This window comes from Orycteropus afer, unplaced genomic scaffold (genome assembly GCF_000298275.1).
Source record: "Orycteropus afer afer isolate SDZICR_OR568_19922 unplaced genomic scaffold, OryAfe1.0 scaffold00102, whole genome shotgun sequence".
Classification (NCBI taxonomy): Eukaryota; Metazoa; Chordata; class Mammalia; order Tubulidentata; family Orycteropodidae; genus Orycteropus; species Orycteropus afer.
The window spans coordinates 1487113-1504277 of record NW_006921689.1 but is presented as its reverse complement, the minus strand read 5'-3'; the positions used below and the strand labels follow the sequence as shown (position 1 = coordinate 1504277).

The window sequence follows — 17165 nt, the reverse complement described above, 5'->3', positions numbered from 1 at the left end:
TCTAATTCACTAGTGAGTTGCTGTGTGAACGTTTCCTTTTTATAAATGTGTATTAGGTACAACTATCTTGATACTAGATACTTCATTTGTTTTAAGTAACATTAAAGAAAGAATATCTCAGTAAAATTTGCATGCCTGTTGCTGACGCCTTAGAATCTCAGAAGAGATCCTAATGATCAATCAATCCTATTACTGTAGAGATAAAAACATTCCTTAATGCCTAGAGAAGTTGAGAGACCAGCCTAAGATTATATGGCTACTTATGGAGAAGACCCAGGAAACCAACTAGCATTACAAGGCTCTGAGCTCATATAAAAGTGGGATTCCTATTTCTGATCGGCATTTGTTTATGGAGATTTGAGGGAGCAATATAAATGCAAGAGGGAAAATTGTTTCTCAGGGCACTTCTGGAAAAAAGTATTCATTTTCCTCACATGACATTTGAAAAGGAATTTGGTATGTTGTTGTTGTTGCTGTTGTTAGGTGTCATCAATTCCAATTCATTGTGACTCCATGTACAAGAGAATGAAACACTGCCTGATTCTGTACCATCTCCACAACTGCTGCCCTGCTTTAGCCCATCGTTGCAGCTTCTGTGTCAATCTCTCTCATTAGAGTCTTACCCTCTTTGCGCCAATCCTCTACTTTACCAAGCATGATGTTCTTCTCCAGAGATGGGTCCCTCCTGATAACATGTCCAAAGTACATGAGAGAAAGTCTTGGCCATCCTCGCTTCCAAGAAGTATTCCAGTTATACTTCTTCTAAGACAGATTTGTTCATTCTTCTGGCAGTCCATGGTATAGTCAAGATTCTTTGCCCACATGACAACTGAAATGCATCAGTTCTTCAGACCTTATTCACTGTGCACCTTTCACATGTATACAAGGTGACTGAAAATACCATGACTTGGGGCAGGCGCATCTTAGTTCTCAAGGTGATATCATTGCTATTTAATACTTTAATGAGGTCTTCTGAAGCAGATTTTCCCATTGCAACATTGTTTGATTTCTTAACTGCTGCTTCCATGGGCGTTTGCATCTTGTATTTAGTTTTATTATTGATGTATCATTGTTCCTTCTCTAGACAGCAAGGCTCTTAAAGGAGTCATGTATTTATGTATTCCTCAGAGTGCCTTCCAAACCAAAAAATCGCACATTACCACCAAGTCGAACTTAGTTCATAATGACCCTATAGGAGAATGTAGAATTGACATACAGGGTCTCCAAGGCTGTAAATCTTCACAGAAGCAGACTGCCACATCTTTCTCCCACAGAGTGCTAGAGGCTTTGAATTGCCAATCTTTTGGTTAGCAGCCAAGTGCTGAACCACCGTGCCATCAGGGCTCTCTAAAATGCTATCCAATGGGTACTATAAATAATTCTTCCAATAAATGATTTAATACAAAAAGCATAAATAAAATTTTATTTAAAAATGTTCTGTTACATCAATGATGTTTACATATATGCATTTATAAAAGTATGGGTTTTTCCTATTCTGGAAGCTCTTACACTTGTAACCAATAACTGAACCAGTTTATATGATTTTCACACAATTAGTATCTGATGGAAAAAAATATACCTGTTCCCTCATTTAAAAAGTAGCCAAAATACTGATTTATGATAACTATGGAAATATTTAAGGAATGCTAGAGATATCCAAGTATGAAATTTGAGGTTCAAATGGGTTCTCCTGCAATTTAGGTATTGCATTAGAATTAACTCTGTATGTTGACACAACGCATCACTAGTTGAATTTTCCCCACAAATCCAACCAATAATTTTCACATATATTGTTCTTTCTTTGTTTTCCTATTTTCAATATGACAACCTTAGGAACTGGAGAGAACAAGTTCAGTTTTCCAAAACACAATGAACAAAGAATAAAGTAAGATTATTTGGAATATTTTGAAAGGCAAAAATCAGACACCAAGTTTGTGAAGGAAAGGTCAAAAGTCATGGCCACTAACCAGAGCCAAATCAGCCCTGAAGAGGGCTTTGTCAGCCAGCCCCTCCTCCTGGCAGGAGTGTGGTGGGTAGAAAAAGGAGTCCTCCTTAGCAGAAACATAGCCTTCTTCTGGCGAAAGCTGCAGGGAAAAGGAAGCTCAGTGTTGGGAGACAAGTTCATGAAACAGAGAGAATAAGAAAGAAGGAAGGAAACAGAAAGGAATGGAAAGTGGGTAGAAGAAGGGAGAAGAGGAAAAGGAAAAAATGGGAAGGTTTTCAAATCATATGACTTCAATATAGAATTCTAAGTATAAAATCTGATATTCATATCTAACATTTTTATGAGTTAAGAGATTACACTATCAATATCAGGAAAAATTAATAGAATCCCTCTCTATTAATTCTGTCCTTCTTCGTCTTATAAAAAGTGATCAAAATCAATGACTTTTTATATTAAAATAGTCTTCTGGTCATTTTTATCTGACAAATATTTTAAGCAAAACAATGAATTCCTCATATGACTAAAAGCAACTTTTATGTGATAAGGCATGAAAGAAGCTGCAGAACACAGTATTTAGAAGGATCAACTTCTCTCTGTCATCCCTTACTAGAATATTATTTTAAAGAATGTAATTTACTTGACAAGAAACGTGACCGTGCCCTATAGGGAAGTCTCTTAATTTAGCGTGGCTTAATAAAAACTCTGCATGTACACAGTCAGCTTAAATTGAATCCTGAGCTATCAGACTGGGACCCTGATCACAATGACAGAAAGCCTTATATTTTCATTTCAATCTCAGGTGAAATAGACTAAATACTCTTGCCTATATCACTCTTTTTCAGCAATACACACAGAGAAAGTATTAGAGGGAAAATGTTTTCCTTTTTTCCCACATATATGAGTTTAATGCTTATTGTTGTTGTTGTTGTTGTTATGTGCCATTGAGTCAGACTCCACTCACAGTGACCCCTCCTTGGGTTTCCGAGGCAGTATCACTATGGAAGTAGATTGCCCCCTCTTCCTTCTGAGGAGTGGCTAGTGGGTTTGAACCACCAGCCTTCTGGTTAGCAATCAAGCGCCTTAGGCACTATGCTACCAGAGCTCCTTTAATGCTTATTAGACCTTACTTTATGTAGTAAATATATTTCTGATATAGGCAAAGTATATGAAATTTGAGATATCAAATACTCTCATGAAAGAAAGTGATTTTGTAACTTGCTAGCATAGTACCTAAGGCACTTGACTGCTAACCAGAAGGCTGGCGGTTCAAACCCACCAGCCATTCCTCAGAAGGAAGGTTGGGCAATCTACTTTCATGGTGATACTGCCTCAGAGACCCAAGGAGGGGTCGCTATGAGTTGGGTCCGACTCAAGGGCACATAACAACATAACAACAGCTAAAATAAGAGGGGGGGGGGCTACCTCTAAATATCTAGTATGATTTCTCCTTAATGGCAATATAAAACATAGATTAAGTCATGCTTGCCATAGAAATATCAGAACCAAATATATGGTCCAATCTTATTAAATATATAACACACTGCCATTGAATCAACTCTGACTCATAGAGACCATATAGGACAAAGTAGAGCTGCCTCATAGAGTTACCAAGGCTATAAATATTTACAGAAGCAGAATGCCTCATCTTTCTCCTATGGAACTGCTGGTGGGTTAGAAAGGGTTTTCAATTAGCAGCCAAATGCTTTAATCACTGTGCCACCAGGGCTCCAAAAGAAAGCCCTATAATGGCCTATCTTCATTTTCCATTCCTCTTTGTATTGCTCTTTTGTTCTCATGTCTATAATCCTGGTTTGATTTTAGGTTGGTTAATCCTATTCTTCCTCCCTCCCTGCTTTCCTTCATGTGTTTCTGTCTCTCTCTCTCTCTTACTTTCTTCTTATATATATTTTCACAGGCAACCTGAATGAAAACAGTGGGGCACAAATAATGTAATTAAGCCTTTAACATAACAATAAAGCTTACTATTTGAAAAAAAATTCTTTTACCAAGTCAACAAATCCTTATTTGATTTTTATGCAATTTGGGTTTCTTAAGAGAAAGTATATTTTTCCTTTCACTTCACAATATATTTATACACTGAAAACACTCACAAATATTGAGAATGTCTCTAATATTTAACTGCAATACAGTTATAAGCACTATGTTGCAATCATTACAGTTAATTAAAGATATTGCTATTGTGTAGCATAAATTCATTAGTTGCTTCTAATATTATAAAATTAATGATAAGGGGGACTATTTTCTCCTAGGAGGCAAGTAACAAGCACATGAACCTACTTTAGAAAGTTCAATTTCCTGCTCTGCAGTAATTAGACAGCAACTTTGTTGAAGTCAACAGAATATAAGGACTTAAGCCACTCAGACAAAGAGTGGCTTATTTCACTTTGATTAAAGATTCCACTCTTAGTTATTAATGCTATTAATTTCCCTAGCAGTCCACCTCATTGCTATCAAATTTAAAGCCCAATTTCTCTGAAAATATTTGATTCTGCTGTCATCATTACCTGTTGTTGTTGTTGTTATGTGCCATCGAGTCAGCCCCGACTCATAGCGACCCCTCCTTGGGTTTCCGAGGCAGTATCACTACAGAAGTAGGATTGCCCAACCCTACTATCTAATAAAATATGTCAAAAGTCAATCACATATATGCAATTAAATTTAAATTTATTTCTGAACTTCCTGGCTGTTCTCTTTCCTTTAAGTTTTTGAAAATGTTACATTAAATTAAATCTTCATGCCTGTGGAACCAATAATCATGTTGCTGAACAGTACCAAAAGTCACGACTCAATCATGACAACACCTAAACCTAAAAGAATATCTATATATCAGCCATATTGTTTGCAAATATGAAATGAAGTCAATAAAATCCATATTCTTACCAGTAAAGGCTTGGCCACACCTATTCTCACAGTTCCTGAGGGTGCACCCTTCAGTGCTTGTACCGCTTCTTCAAGACTGCTGTTTTCCAAGTTAACATCATTGACAAACATGAGTCGATCTCCAGGAAGAAGTCGTCCATCCTTTTCAGCAACACCACCAGGCACCAAGGAACGAATCACAATCACTGTGCTAGCTGGATCAACTGGATCCTAACAGAATGGAAAATGAAAAAGAAGTCAGACCACTTTTATACTTGAAAACTTTTTAAACATTGTCTATGGTTATGATGAACTATAATTGATGGGGAACTGTTTCAAGTGGCTAAGACACTTGCCTGCTAACCAGACGGCTGGCGGTTCAAACCCACCAGCCACTCCTCGGAAGGAAGGTTGGGCAATCCTACTTCCGTAGTGATACTGCCTCGGAAACCCAAGGAGGGGTCGCTATGAGTCGGGTTTGACTCGATGGCACATAACAACAACAACAACAAATATATACATATATATTTTAATAATATAAATAATGGCAAGCTCACTAACCACTACTCCTGATTTAAACTCTTAAGTTGTACAGATCACTTCAGTACTATAATTTTAATTTTCAATAACATAACTGTCATAATATTATAATTATTATGTGAGGCTAGATGTCAAATATATTCATTATTAAGACTCATTTTGTTAAATAGAATTACTGTACAACATTAACTCATCGCTAGATGTGAGTATAATGAAGGCCAGGCCCATATTTTTGAAGTGAAGTAACACTGAAAGAGACCACACAGTATTTGGTGATGCAGTGTTTTTAGATACACAGCAATCTTAATACTCCAGAATCAGGCTGTATGAAGATTACAACTCCCTAGAGTCACTGGAGACAGCATTCTGGTTCAGTATTAATTAATGAGAAATAACAGCTGCATTCTATCAGACAGGCTTTAGCATTTCCTTAGTTACTCAGCATAGAATGCAATGCAGGATAAGGATATAGGCCACAACTGACCAATTTAAAGCATATAGTCACAATTTGGTAAAATGATGGGAATATCAGATTTAAATGTTTTCTGATATAAAGCTATCATTCACTTCAGACAAAAGAAATAAGTACCTATATGTATGTCTTGTCATTAAAATGAGAACTACCACTTAAATGCATGGAAATAAAATGAATTTAAACACACTCCCCAAATGACAAAATAAAATTATGTTTCTATGGTATTCCCTAAATTGGGTTCTGCATGTTTTCAAAGTTTCAAGAGCTGACACATAAAATATCTCAAGGAACATCTCAAGAAATCCTTTAAGATAATCAAAGGAGCAAATTAACAATATAAATCACTATACTGAAAGATTCACTACAAACAAGTAAATGTCTCTGATGTTACTAAATTATTCTAAAATATTATCTTTTTCTCTATTATCAGCAATATACTTTTAGCCATATGTCATCCTTCTAAAATAAAAAAGTTGCTGAAAATAGGACATATTTACCTGATAATCTAAAATGCTAAAACCAAGTCCTTTGTTCCTTTTCTCCAGCTCTATGTGCTGAACATCTGCCTCCCACATGGCCAAAGGTCCTTGAACTTCCTCCATATTCTGACCCACATTGGTCATCGCCAGCACAGTATCCTCTGTCTCGGATGACCCGATGAACTCGCCCAGGTCCACATGAGGCTGGGTAACAGACCACACAGCTCTTATTTCAGAGACACTAGATTAGCAGATACTCGTACCAACGCTTCAAGAGAAAGGGAGATTTCTACCATCTGTCCAGAGGAAAATACTCCCAAGTAAAAGCAACAACAGCTTATCTTGACACCTTTGGGAATTAAGGTAGTAATTACTGAAAGCTGCTAAGGAAGAAGAAACACCTAAGTTGTAACTAGCATTAAAAATACATGGTTAACACTGTCAACCACTCAGAGGGGGATGTATGTAGGAGATCCTGGATACAGGGGAGAACAATGTGGAACAAAACTCAAAATCATAAAAAAAAAAAAAAAAGGTACCAGGTTTGCTGGTCTGATAGAGCCTGGTGGAACCCCTGAGGCTATAGCCCCTAGCTTCCCTTCACGTCTGGAATTGAACCCACTCCTGTGGCATCCAAGACAAACATATGAGCTGAATGTTTACATTAGGTAGATACACTCCTTGGCGAGAACAATCATGAGAGAATAGAAGGGCTGTGTATGCACAGGGAGACAGTTCGGCTGGGGGGCCAGGTGTGCATGGCAGGGAAGGACACAGGGAAGAGGTAACTATGGGGAGGAAGTGGGAGGAGACTGTTGCATTGTTCGAGATTGCAGTCAATGTCATGAGACAAAGTGTATGTGAACTGCTGTATGGAAAATGAATTTGCTCTGTAACCTTTCACCCAAATCACAATGTTGTTGTTGTTATGTGCCATCAAGTAGGACCTGACTCATAGCGACCCCTCCTTGGGTTTCTGAGGCAGTATCACTATGGAAGTAGATTGCCCCATCTTCCTTCCATCACAATAGAATTAAAAGAAAAATACATGGTTCAAAGATCTCCTATCAAAATATATAAAAGTACATTTCAGCAGCATGATTGTGGGTGATTTTCAGTTTTTTTCATTGGCATCTGAATTACTTCTAAAGCCAAAAATTTTCAGGCTATTTTGATAATAATAAAAATAATTCTTATGATAAGTATAAAGAACAATGCAAGATAAAATGGATATGTGTAAAGTCCTACAATCTATGTAAACAAGAGTTCTGGAATGCTGACATTTGTGTACATGACTATTTCATTAATACATTACTGAGCACAATGGGAAGGTTTAAGAGTTGAAGTCAGACCGGCCTGGGCTTGAAGCATGTTACTTTAAGGAATATTCTCTACCTGAGCTCCATAATTTTCCACATCACTGAATTTTTGGGGGATTAAATGAGGCACTATTTATAAAGCATTTGACATAGAAGCAGGTGTTCAAAATGTTAGCTTCCTTCAGTAAAAATAAATGAAAGTGAATCTAGGTTAATACAACTTTGCTCATCTATATGAACCCATTAAATTTAAGAAGGCTGTATCTGTGGTGATGAAATTACTGTTTGTATACTATCTGACCTCTTACTCAATTACTACATAGACAAGGACCATAATGAAAATCTGTCCATCTATCATAATAATCACATTTATACCTTATGAAAATGTGTATGAATATACATGGTGCTGGCTTTTGAGTTACTTATCATTTGGAATTATGTTTCTTTCTTTCTTTTTTTAAGCTTATTCTAGACCAGGAGGCTGTCATTCAAACAGAACAAGGGGATACTGCATGGTTTAAAATTAGGAAGGGAGTGCCTCAGGATTGTATCCTTTCATGATACTTATTCAATCTGTATGCTGAATGTGGTAGTTATGTTTGTGTGTCAACTTGGCTGGGCCTGGTTGAGTGGCTGGGCAGCTGGTAGTAGTTATTCCCCATGATGAGACTGGCAATCAACTCCATGGTGGGATCTACCACAAGCCTTACCCTAAGGTAGTCTGCTTCCTGTATATAAGCAGAAGCCCTGTGGAATGGTCTGTAGCCTATGGCATGCTTGGACCCTACATGTAGCCGTGTCATTGCTTAGCAGCTTGCTATGCTCTGCCAACCTTGGGACTTACAACAGACTTAAGTTAATGGCCTGCCGTATGGTTTGGTAATATTGGGACTGTGCCTTTATACTTGTCAACCTTGGGGCTTCTCGGCCTCAGCAGCCAGCAGCTGTCTGAGTGACGAAACGCCTCTAGCTCCAGTGGGTCCAGAGCAGGAGGCAGAGCTGGACCCCAAGGTTGAGGGGCTTTTATCCAGCCCCTAGAGCTTGGCACTTTGAACTTGTACTTAAAGCCTCCAAATTGTAAGAATAAGCTCCTGTTTTTTGAGGCCATCCCATTTGTGGTATATAATCTTATCAGAGTGGTACTAGGTAACCAGAACACTGAACAAATAATCTGAGAAGCTCGACCATATGAAGAAGAATGTGGCACCAGGATCAGAGGAAGGCTCATTAACAACATGCAATATGCAGATGATGCAACTTTGCTTATGGAAAGTGAGGATGACTTGAAACACTTACTGATGAAGAATGAAGACTACAGTCTGCAGTATGGATTACACTTCAATACAAAGAAAACAAAAATCCTCACAACTGGACTGTAAGCAGCATCACAATAAATGGAGAAACACTGAAATTGTAAAAGATTTAATATTACTTGGTTCCACAATCAACATCCATGGAAGCAGTCAAGAAATGAGACAACATATTGCACTAGGCAAATCTGCTGCAAAAGACCTCTTTAAAGTGCTGAAGAGCAAAGATGTCTTTTTGAAGACTAAAGCCTCATATGCAGGTGAAAGCCGGACAATGAATAAGGAAGACCCAAGAAAAGTTGATGTTTTGAGTTGTGTTGCTGGCGAAGAATACTAAAAGTACCTTGGACTGCCCAAAGAACTAACAAATCTGTCCCGGGAGAAGTGCAGCCAGAATGCTCCTTGGAAGCAAGAATGCCCAGACTTCCTCTCCATTGGTCATGTTGTCAGAAGGAACCATTTCCTGGGAAAGGATATCATGCTTGGGAAGTGGAGGGTCAGCGAAAAAGGGGAAGGCCCTCAACAAGATGGACTGACATAGTGGCTGAAATAATGGGCTTAGGTATAGCAAGGATTGTGAGACTGATGCAGGGGCAGGCAATGTTTTGTTCTGTTGCACACAGGGTTGCTATGAGCTGAAGCTGACTCGATAGCACCTAAAACAACAACAATTTTCCCTGTGTATACTGAATTTTGTATTTTATTCTTCAAAGTTATCAAAATAATCCTGCTGTGCTGCTCCTTTTGGTACAAATCAAATTCTAATATTGTCTCTTCTTATACCTTAAGTGAACTGTGACTAGACTGCAAATCAACAGAAGCTCAAATTTAACTTTAAGTATCGATAATATTCCATCAGTTCCTGGAACCTTGTTTTTCACCAACACCTTCAGCACAGCTTGGACTTCTTCCTTCAGTATCTTTAGTTCTTTATCATATCCTTTCTCTTGAAATGGTTAAACATTGAACAACTGACTTTGGTACAAAAACTCTGTGCATTTCTTTCATCTTCTTTTGATGCTTCCTCCTTCAATATTTTGTGCATAGAATCCTTCAGTATCGCAACTGGAGGCATGAATCTTTTCTTCAGTTCCTTCAGCTTAAGAAATGCTGAGCATATTCTTTCCTTTTGGTTTTCTAACTCTAGCTCTGTACATTTCATTTTAATGCTTTGCTTTCTTAAGCTGGCCTTTGAAATCTTCTGTTCAGCTATTGTACTTCATTCTTTCTTTCTTTTGCTTTACTTTACATTCAAGAGCAAGATTTGGAGTCTGTTCAGACAACCATTTTTATCTTTGTTTCTATCCTGTCTTTTTAATGACCTTTTGCTTTCTTCACATGTGATGTCTTTGATGTCATCCCACAACTCTTTGGGTTTTTGGTCATTACTAGTTTAATGCATCAAACATATTCTGAAGTTGGTCTCTAAAGTCAGGAGGGAAATACTTAAAGTCATACTTTGGCTCTCAGGGACTTGTTTTAATTTTCTTCAGTTTCAACTTGAACTTGCATGTGAACAATTGATAGTCTCTTCTGCAGTCGGACCCTGGCTTTGTTCTGATTGATGATATTCAATTTCTCCATCATCTCTTTCCACAAGTGTAGTTGATTTCATTCCTATGTATCCTACCTGGCAAGGTCCATGTGTGTAGTCTTTGTTTATGCTGCTGAAAAAAAAAAAAATGTATCGCCAATATATGACTCATTGTTCTTGAAAAATTTTATCATGCAATCACCTGCATTCTTTCTATCACCACGTCATATTTTCCAACTACTGATCCTTCTTGTTTCCAACTTTAATATTCCAATCATCAGTAATTATCAATGCATCTTGATTGCATGATTGATCAATTTAATACTGCAGAAGTTGCTAAAACTCAATTTCTTGAATTTTGGCTTTAGTGGTTGGTATGTAAATTTTAATCATAGTCATATTAACTGGACTTTCATTTAAGTGTATGGATAGTATCCTATCACTGTCAGCACTGCAGTTTAGGATAGATCTTGAAATGTTCCTTTTGACAATGAATGTCAAAATTTGTCATTCCAGACATAGTACCCTATATGACTGATTCAAAATGGCCAATACCAGTGCATTTCAGCTCAGAAATGCTTAGGATATCTATCTTCAACTGTTCCTTTTCCATTTGGACAAGTTCAGATTTTCCTAGATTCATACTTTGTATATACCATGTTCTGATTATTAATGGTTATTTATTTGCAGCTGTTTCTTCTCATTTTGAGTCATACCACATTAGCATGTGTAAGTCCTAAAAAGTTTACCCCACCTACATCATGAAGGACAACTATTATTTTGAGGAAAGGAATTCTGGTGGCACAGTGCCTAAGGCATTTGACTGCTAACCAGAAGGTTGACAGTTCAAACCCACCAGCTGCTCTGCAGAAGGAAGACAGGGCAATGTACATCCATAAAGGTTCACTGCCTCAGAAACCCAAAGGGGGTTGCTATGAGTTGGAACCGACTCAATGGCAGTGAGTTTTTTGGTTTTTTTGGGGGGGTATATTTTGAGAATGCAGATCTTTTCCAGTCTTGTTTTGAGTGCCTTATAACCTGAAGGGCTGATCTTCCGGCACTATATCAGACAATGTTCCACTGCCATTCATAAGGTTTTCACTGGCTAATTTTTTAAGAAGTAGATGGCCAGGTCTCTAAACTTCACTGAAACCTGTTAACTGTGTTCTGGAAGCTCCACTGAAACCTTTCCACCATGAGTGATCCTGCTGGTATTTGAAATACCAGCGGCATAGCTTCCAGCATCCCGGCAACATACCAGCCCCACAGTACAACAAACTGACACATGAATGGTGGAACACTGGAAATACTCACTTACCCATGCCAAGAAATTTGGAAAACAGATACCTGCCCAATTGATTGGAAGAGATTCATATTTGTGCCCATTTCAAAGAAATAAAATACAGCAGAATGCAAAAATTGTTGAACAATGCCATTAATATCACACATGAGTAAAATTTTGTTGAAGATAATTCAAAAATGGTTACAGCAGTACATTGAAAGAAAACTGCCAGAAATTCAAGACAGGTTCATAAAAGGACATGAAACAGGGATATTACTGCTGATGTCGGATGGTTCTTGGCTGAAAGCAGAGAATACCAGAAAGATGTTTACACCTGTGTTTTTATTGCCTATGCAAAGGGAGCTGACTATGGATCATAACAAATTATGGATAACACGGCAAAGAATGGCAAATCCAGAACACTTAATTGTGCTCATATAGAATCTGTCCACAGACCAAGAGGCAGTTGTTCAAACAGAAAAGGGGGTACTGCATGGTTTAAAATCAGGAATGGTGTGCATCAGGGTTGTATCCTTTCACCATACACATTCAGTATGCTCAGCAAATAATCTGAGAAGCTGGGTTATATGTAGCATCAAGATTAGAGAAAGACTAATTAACAAACAGTAATATGCAGATGACCCAACTTTGCTTGCTGAAAATATAAAAGGACTTAAAGCACTTACTGATGAATATTAAAGACTACAATCTTCAACATGGCTTATACTTCAACAAAAAGAAAACAAAAACCCTCACAACAAGACCAACAAGCAACATCATGATAAGTGGAGAAAATATTGACATTGTCAAGGATTTCATTTTACTTGGATCTACAATCAATGCCCATGGAAGCAGCAGACAAGAAATCAATGTATTACGGTGGGCAAATCTGCTGCAAAATACCCCTTTAAAGTATTAACAAGCAAAGATATCATTTTGAGGACTAAGATGTGCCTGACACAAGCCATGGTATTTTCAATCACCTCATATGCATGTGAAAACTGGAAAATGAATAAGGAAGACTATAGAAGAAATGATGCCTTTGAATTAAGGTGCTAGTGAAGAATACTGAATATACCATGGGCTAACAGAAGTCTTGGAAAAAGTATATAACTAGAATGTTCCTTAAAAGCAAGGATGGTGAGACTTCATCTCATGTACTTTGGATATTTTAGCAGGAACCAGTCCCCAGAGAAGGACATCATGCTTAGTCAAGTGGAGGGTCAGCAAAAAAAAGAGGAAGACCTTCAATGAGATGAATTGACACAATGTCTGGAACAATGAGTTCAAACATAGTGATGATGGTGTAGATGGTACAAGACCAGCAGTATTTCTTTTTGTTGTACACAGGGTCATCATGAGTTGGTACCAATTTGATGGCACCTAGTAACAACAGTCTATCACATATCCTCAAAAAACAGATTAGTTCTATTTCTTCACATTTTATCTGAATGGCAAAGCGCAAACAAATAGGAAAACTGGAGATTCTGGATGTCACAGAAAATGGTATGATATAGATTATTATGGGTTCACATTTCTGACATATTCAAGGTGCACATTTTGTGCATATAAGTAAGAGATATACACAATGAAATGATGAGGCCATTCACTGAGTGGTAACTGTGTGCTGGCACTGAATTGAGTAGGTTACATGTGAGTATCTTTTACCAAAGGAGCTCTGGTGGTGTAGTGGATAAGGCATTTGGCTGCTAACCAGAAGGTTGGAGTTCAAACCCACCAGCTGCTCTGCAGAAAGAAGATGGGGCTATCTATTTCCGTAAAGATGGACAGCCCTGGAAACCCAACGGGGGGAGGGGGTTGCTATGAGTTGGAATCAGTAGTGAGTTTGGTTTGGTTTTACCACATATTATGTTGTTGTTGTTTGTTGCCATCAAGTGAACTCCAACTCATGGTGATCCCATATGTGCCAAATGGAACTACTCTACAGAGTTTTAAAGGCTGTGACCTTTTGAAAGGAGATCATTGGGCCTGACTTCCAAGGTACCTCTGGGTGGGTTCAAACTGCCAACCTTTCTCTCAGCTCAACAACAGAAAGACCTACATGCAGAACACCTACCCCGGAACAATGTACCCACCTCCTCTAGGGAGATGCATCCCTTAGATCAACCAGCCATGAGACATCAGAGGGGCAGCATTCACACAGAGGAAAAGCGGACAGAGAGGACTGCATAGATAAGAAGGGCACAGGGAGGGAACTGTCACAAGAAGAAGAGGTGAGGAGAGTTTGTTATGGTTGGGGAGGGTAACTGGGGCTGTGAAATCACATGTGCATGAAAAGTTGAACATAGAATAAATTTGCACCCCAAGCACAATTTAAAAAATTAAAAACAAAAAACTGCCAACCTTTTGGCTAGTAGTTAAGCATATAACCATTTGCAACATCTAGGGGCTGGACTACATGCTATTTACATCCTTCAGTTTTCTCTTCTGAAAATAGGCAGTTATGAGTGTCTATTTCACAGGAAAACTATGAATAATTTATACAATACATATTATGTAAAAATCCTAATAATATTAATTACCTTATTTAATCTTCAGAGCAATTCTCTGAGACAGGCATTATTGATCACATTTTACACTGGCAAAAATTGAGGGTCAGAAAGTTGAAGAGATTTCCCAAGGTTGCACAGCTAGTTAAGTGATTGTTGTTGTTGTTGTTGTTATGTGCCGTCGAGTCAGCCCTGACTCATAGCAACCCCTCCTTGGGTTTCCGAGGCAGTATCACTACGGAAGTAGGATTGCCCAACCTTCCTTCCGAGGAGTGGCTGGTGGGTTTGAACCGCCAGCCGTCTGGTTAGCAGGCAAGTGTCTTAGCCACTATGCTACCAGAGTCTGATTAAAATACAGGTTGGTTTGACTCCCTGGTCCGTCCAACAAGTCATAAGCTATGTGAAGAAATCAAATACCAAAAAATTCCCCAAAAAATAAAGACTTAAAAAATGTTTTAAGTGTCACTTAAAACAGTAAATAAACCAGTTAACCAGATGGCTTCAAGTTCATTCTGACTCATGGTGACCCCATTTAGCCTACCCATCATATATGCAGATTAGCCTGACATCTACAATCTGATACCTTTTCTGTTAGTTCAATATCACCTAAATCCAATCTATCCAATTCTGCATGGGTGGTGGGTGGCACAGTTCGACGGCAGCATACCACTGTCACTTCTATAGGTAGTTCCTTTAAAATATTGACCACATCTTGGTGATTTTCTCCCAGCAAAGTTATGCCATTCACCTGTGGGAGAAAAAATAAATTTTCCAAGAAAGAATAATATCTCATAATATGAATATTCTTTCCCAAACAATTTTTCATTTAACAATTTTACTATAGTGGGTACCATGGTTCTGCTGTGCTCAGAACTATATTTAAACTTGTAGTAGACTAACTAGAACAATTTATATCCAATTTCAGAGCTTTGTTGGCATTGAACCTTCTCTAGAACTCACAAGAAAATCACTAACTTTCCTTCATTTTGATTTGCCAGTGCAGGAGTTAGGAAATGAAGAGTTAATAAAACTATTCCCCAAGGATAAAGGGAAAAAGGAACAGATTACGAAAAACATAATATTTTATAAAATTATTAAGTGAAAAAAAATAAAAAGTGGTACATGTTGTATGCTAGCATGTGTTTTAATAAGTAGGGGAAAAGAACATATTCAAATTCTGTGACTTATACATTAAAATAACTGTAAGAATGCAAGAAATGAATAACAGCAGTTATCTATTAAAGGCAATGGGAATTGGGTGAATGGGGACAGGAAGGAGACTTCACTGAGTCTGTGTTCAAAGTCTGTATCTTTGAATTGTTTGTGATTTTTTTTGAAACATGTAAATATATTGATTACCTATTCCTAAAACTGAATCAATGTTTTAGAATTTACAAACAAGCATAATTCATTGAACCTTTAAAAAAAAAGCATGAAATTAGGTCTGAAGGTCAATACATATTCAGATTTGAAACTTCTTCTTTGGGTGAATTGTTATTTGCAAACCTCTCTCAAGTATCCTTCAGAAGGGGTCTTAACATAAGAACTTACTGAATTGTCATACTAAGCATCAATAGCCTTCTCAGAATCTTACTAAAGGAGGAGAGAGAATGGCATGGCATAGTTCCTTACTTCCAATAGCTCATCTCCACTGAACAGCTTCCCACTGTGTCCAACAGGACCTTCTGGTAGAACAGAACGGATAAAATGATGCCCCACTGTTGCTTCCAGACTTATCCCCAATCCACTGTTCTCACTGAACTTGCTCACATGGGCCACCTGGAAGGAAAAAAATCATCAACAATTGTAATGTTATTTTGTTTCTTTTTTTAATCTACTCATGCATATATTTTATATTTACCTACAAATGGTCAACTTTCCTAGAAAAGCTTCAAAAATCTAACTTTAAGCTGCAAAGCTTTGGAGCTTTGTGATAAAAGAATACTGATGTCCACTGGTCACAAACAAAAATGGAAAGGAAGCAGCCAGCAGCTACAAGTACCCAAGACACTTTTGCAGTGCCTACAGATGCTGATAACAGATGGGAAGCAGTCAAAACCACCATGGATAAAATCAGAAGCCTGAATTCAAATGACAGACAGAAAACATGCATTACTTAGCACATAGGATGTGCCAGGGACTGTGCTAAATAAACTCTTTTCATTATCTCAAGTGTACCTCCTATCTCCTACTATTACACGAAAATAAAACAAAATGTTAGGAAATGACGTATTTCCCACAGAATCCAACAATTATAATATTAAAATCAGAAGGGATACTAAAGATCATCTATTTCATCCCCTTTATTTCACCATTAAGGCAATTGAGGCATAGAAAGACTTAGGGGGAAGAGGAAAATAGGTTATTTGAAAGAGACCTCTTTTCAAATCTTAATGTAGTAAGTATAGGGTAGATATCAGCATCTATATCACCATCTGACTATGAAATCTAATGATGGATGAAATCATCCTCACCCATCTGAGAAACTTGCAAAAAAACCAAACCAAACTCACTGCCACTGTGTTGATTTCAACCCTCAGCGACCCCCATTGGGTTTCCAAGGCTGTACATCTTTACAGAAGCAGATTATCTCATTTTTCATACATGGAGCAGCTGGTAGATTTGAACCACCAATCTTCTGGTTAGCAGCCAAATGCTTTAAACACTATACCACCAGAGTTCCTTCTGAGAAACCGTCAGGTCCCCATTAATAATGGCCTTTTATCCTTCCTCTCTGATGGCATGTTGGGTAAGGCATTTGGCTGCTAACCCAAAGGTCAGTGGTTCAAACCCACCAGCTGCTCTACAGGAGGAAGATGAAGCAATCTAGTTTCGTTAGAGTCAGAGTCAACTCGATAGCAGTGGTTTGAGGTTTTTATTTTATTATTATT

The 17165-nt window shown here is 37.9% G+C and overlaps 1 protein-coding gene across 1 annotated transcript in view; it reads right to left on the bottom strand.

The window, feature by feature from the left end:
- The window catches only part of MPDZ (multiple PDZ domain crumbs cell polarity complex component), a 225587-nt gene that overhangs the window by 145160 nt on the left and 63262 nt on the right, over window positions 1-17165 (bottom strand). Inside the window, exons 13-17 of the mRNA XM_042781301.1 lie at window positions 15907-16053; window positions 14858-15022; window positions 6338-6523; window positions 4847-5056; window positions 1968-2084 (exon numbers count right to left, since the gene is read on the bottom strand). Of these exons, the coding sequence (XP_042637235.1) occupies window positions 1968-2084; window positions 4847-5056; window positions 6338-6523; window positions 14858-15022; window positions 15907-16053 (825 nt within the window). The remainder of the gene's footprint in view (window positions 1-1967; window positions 2085-4846; window positions 5057-6337; window positions 6524-14857; window positions 15023-15906; window positions 16054-17165) is intronic.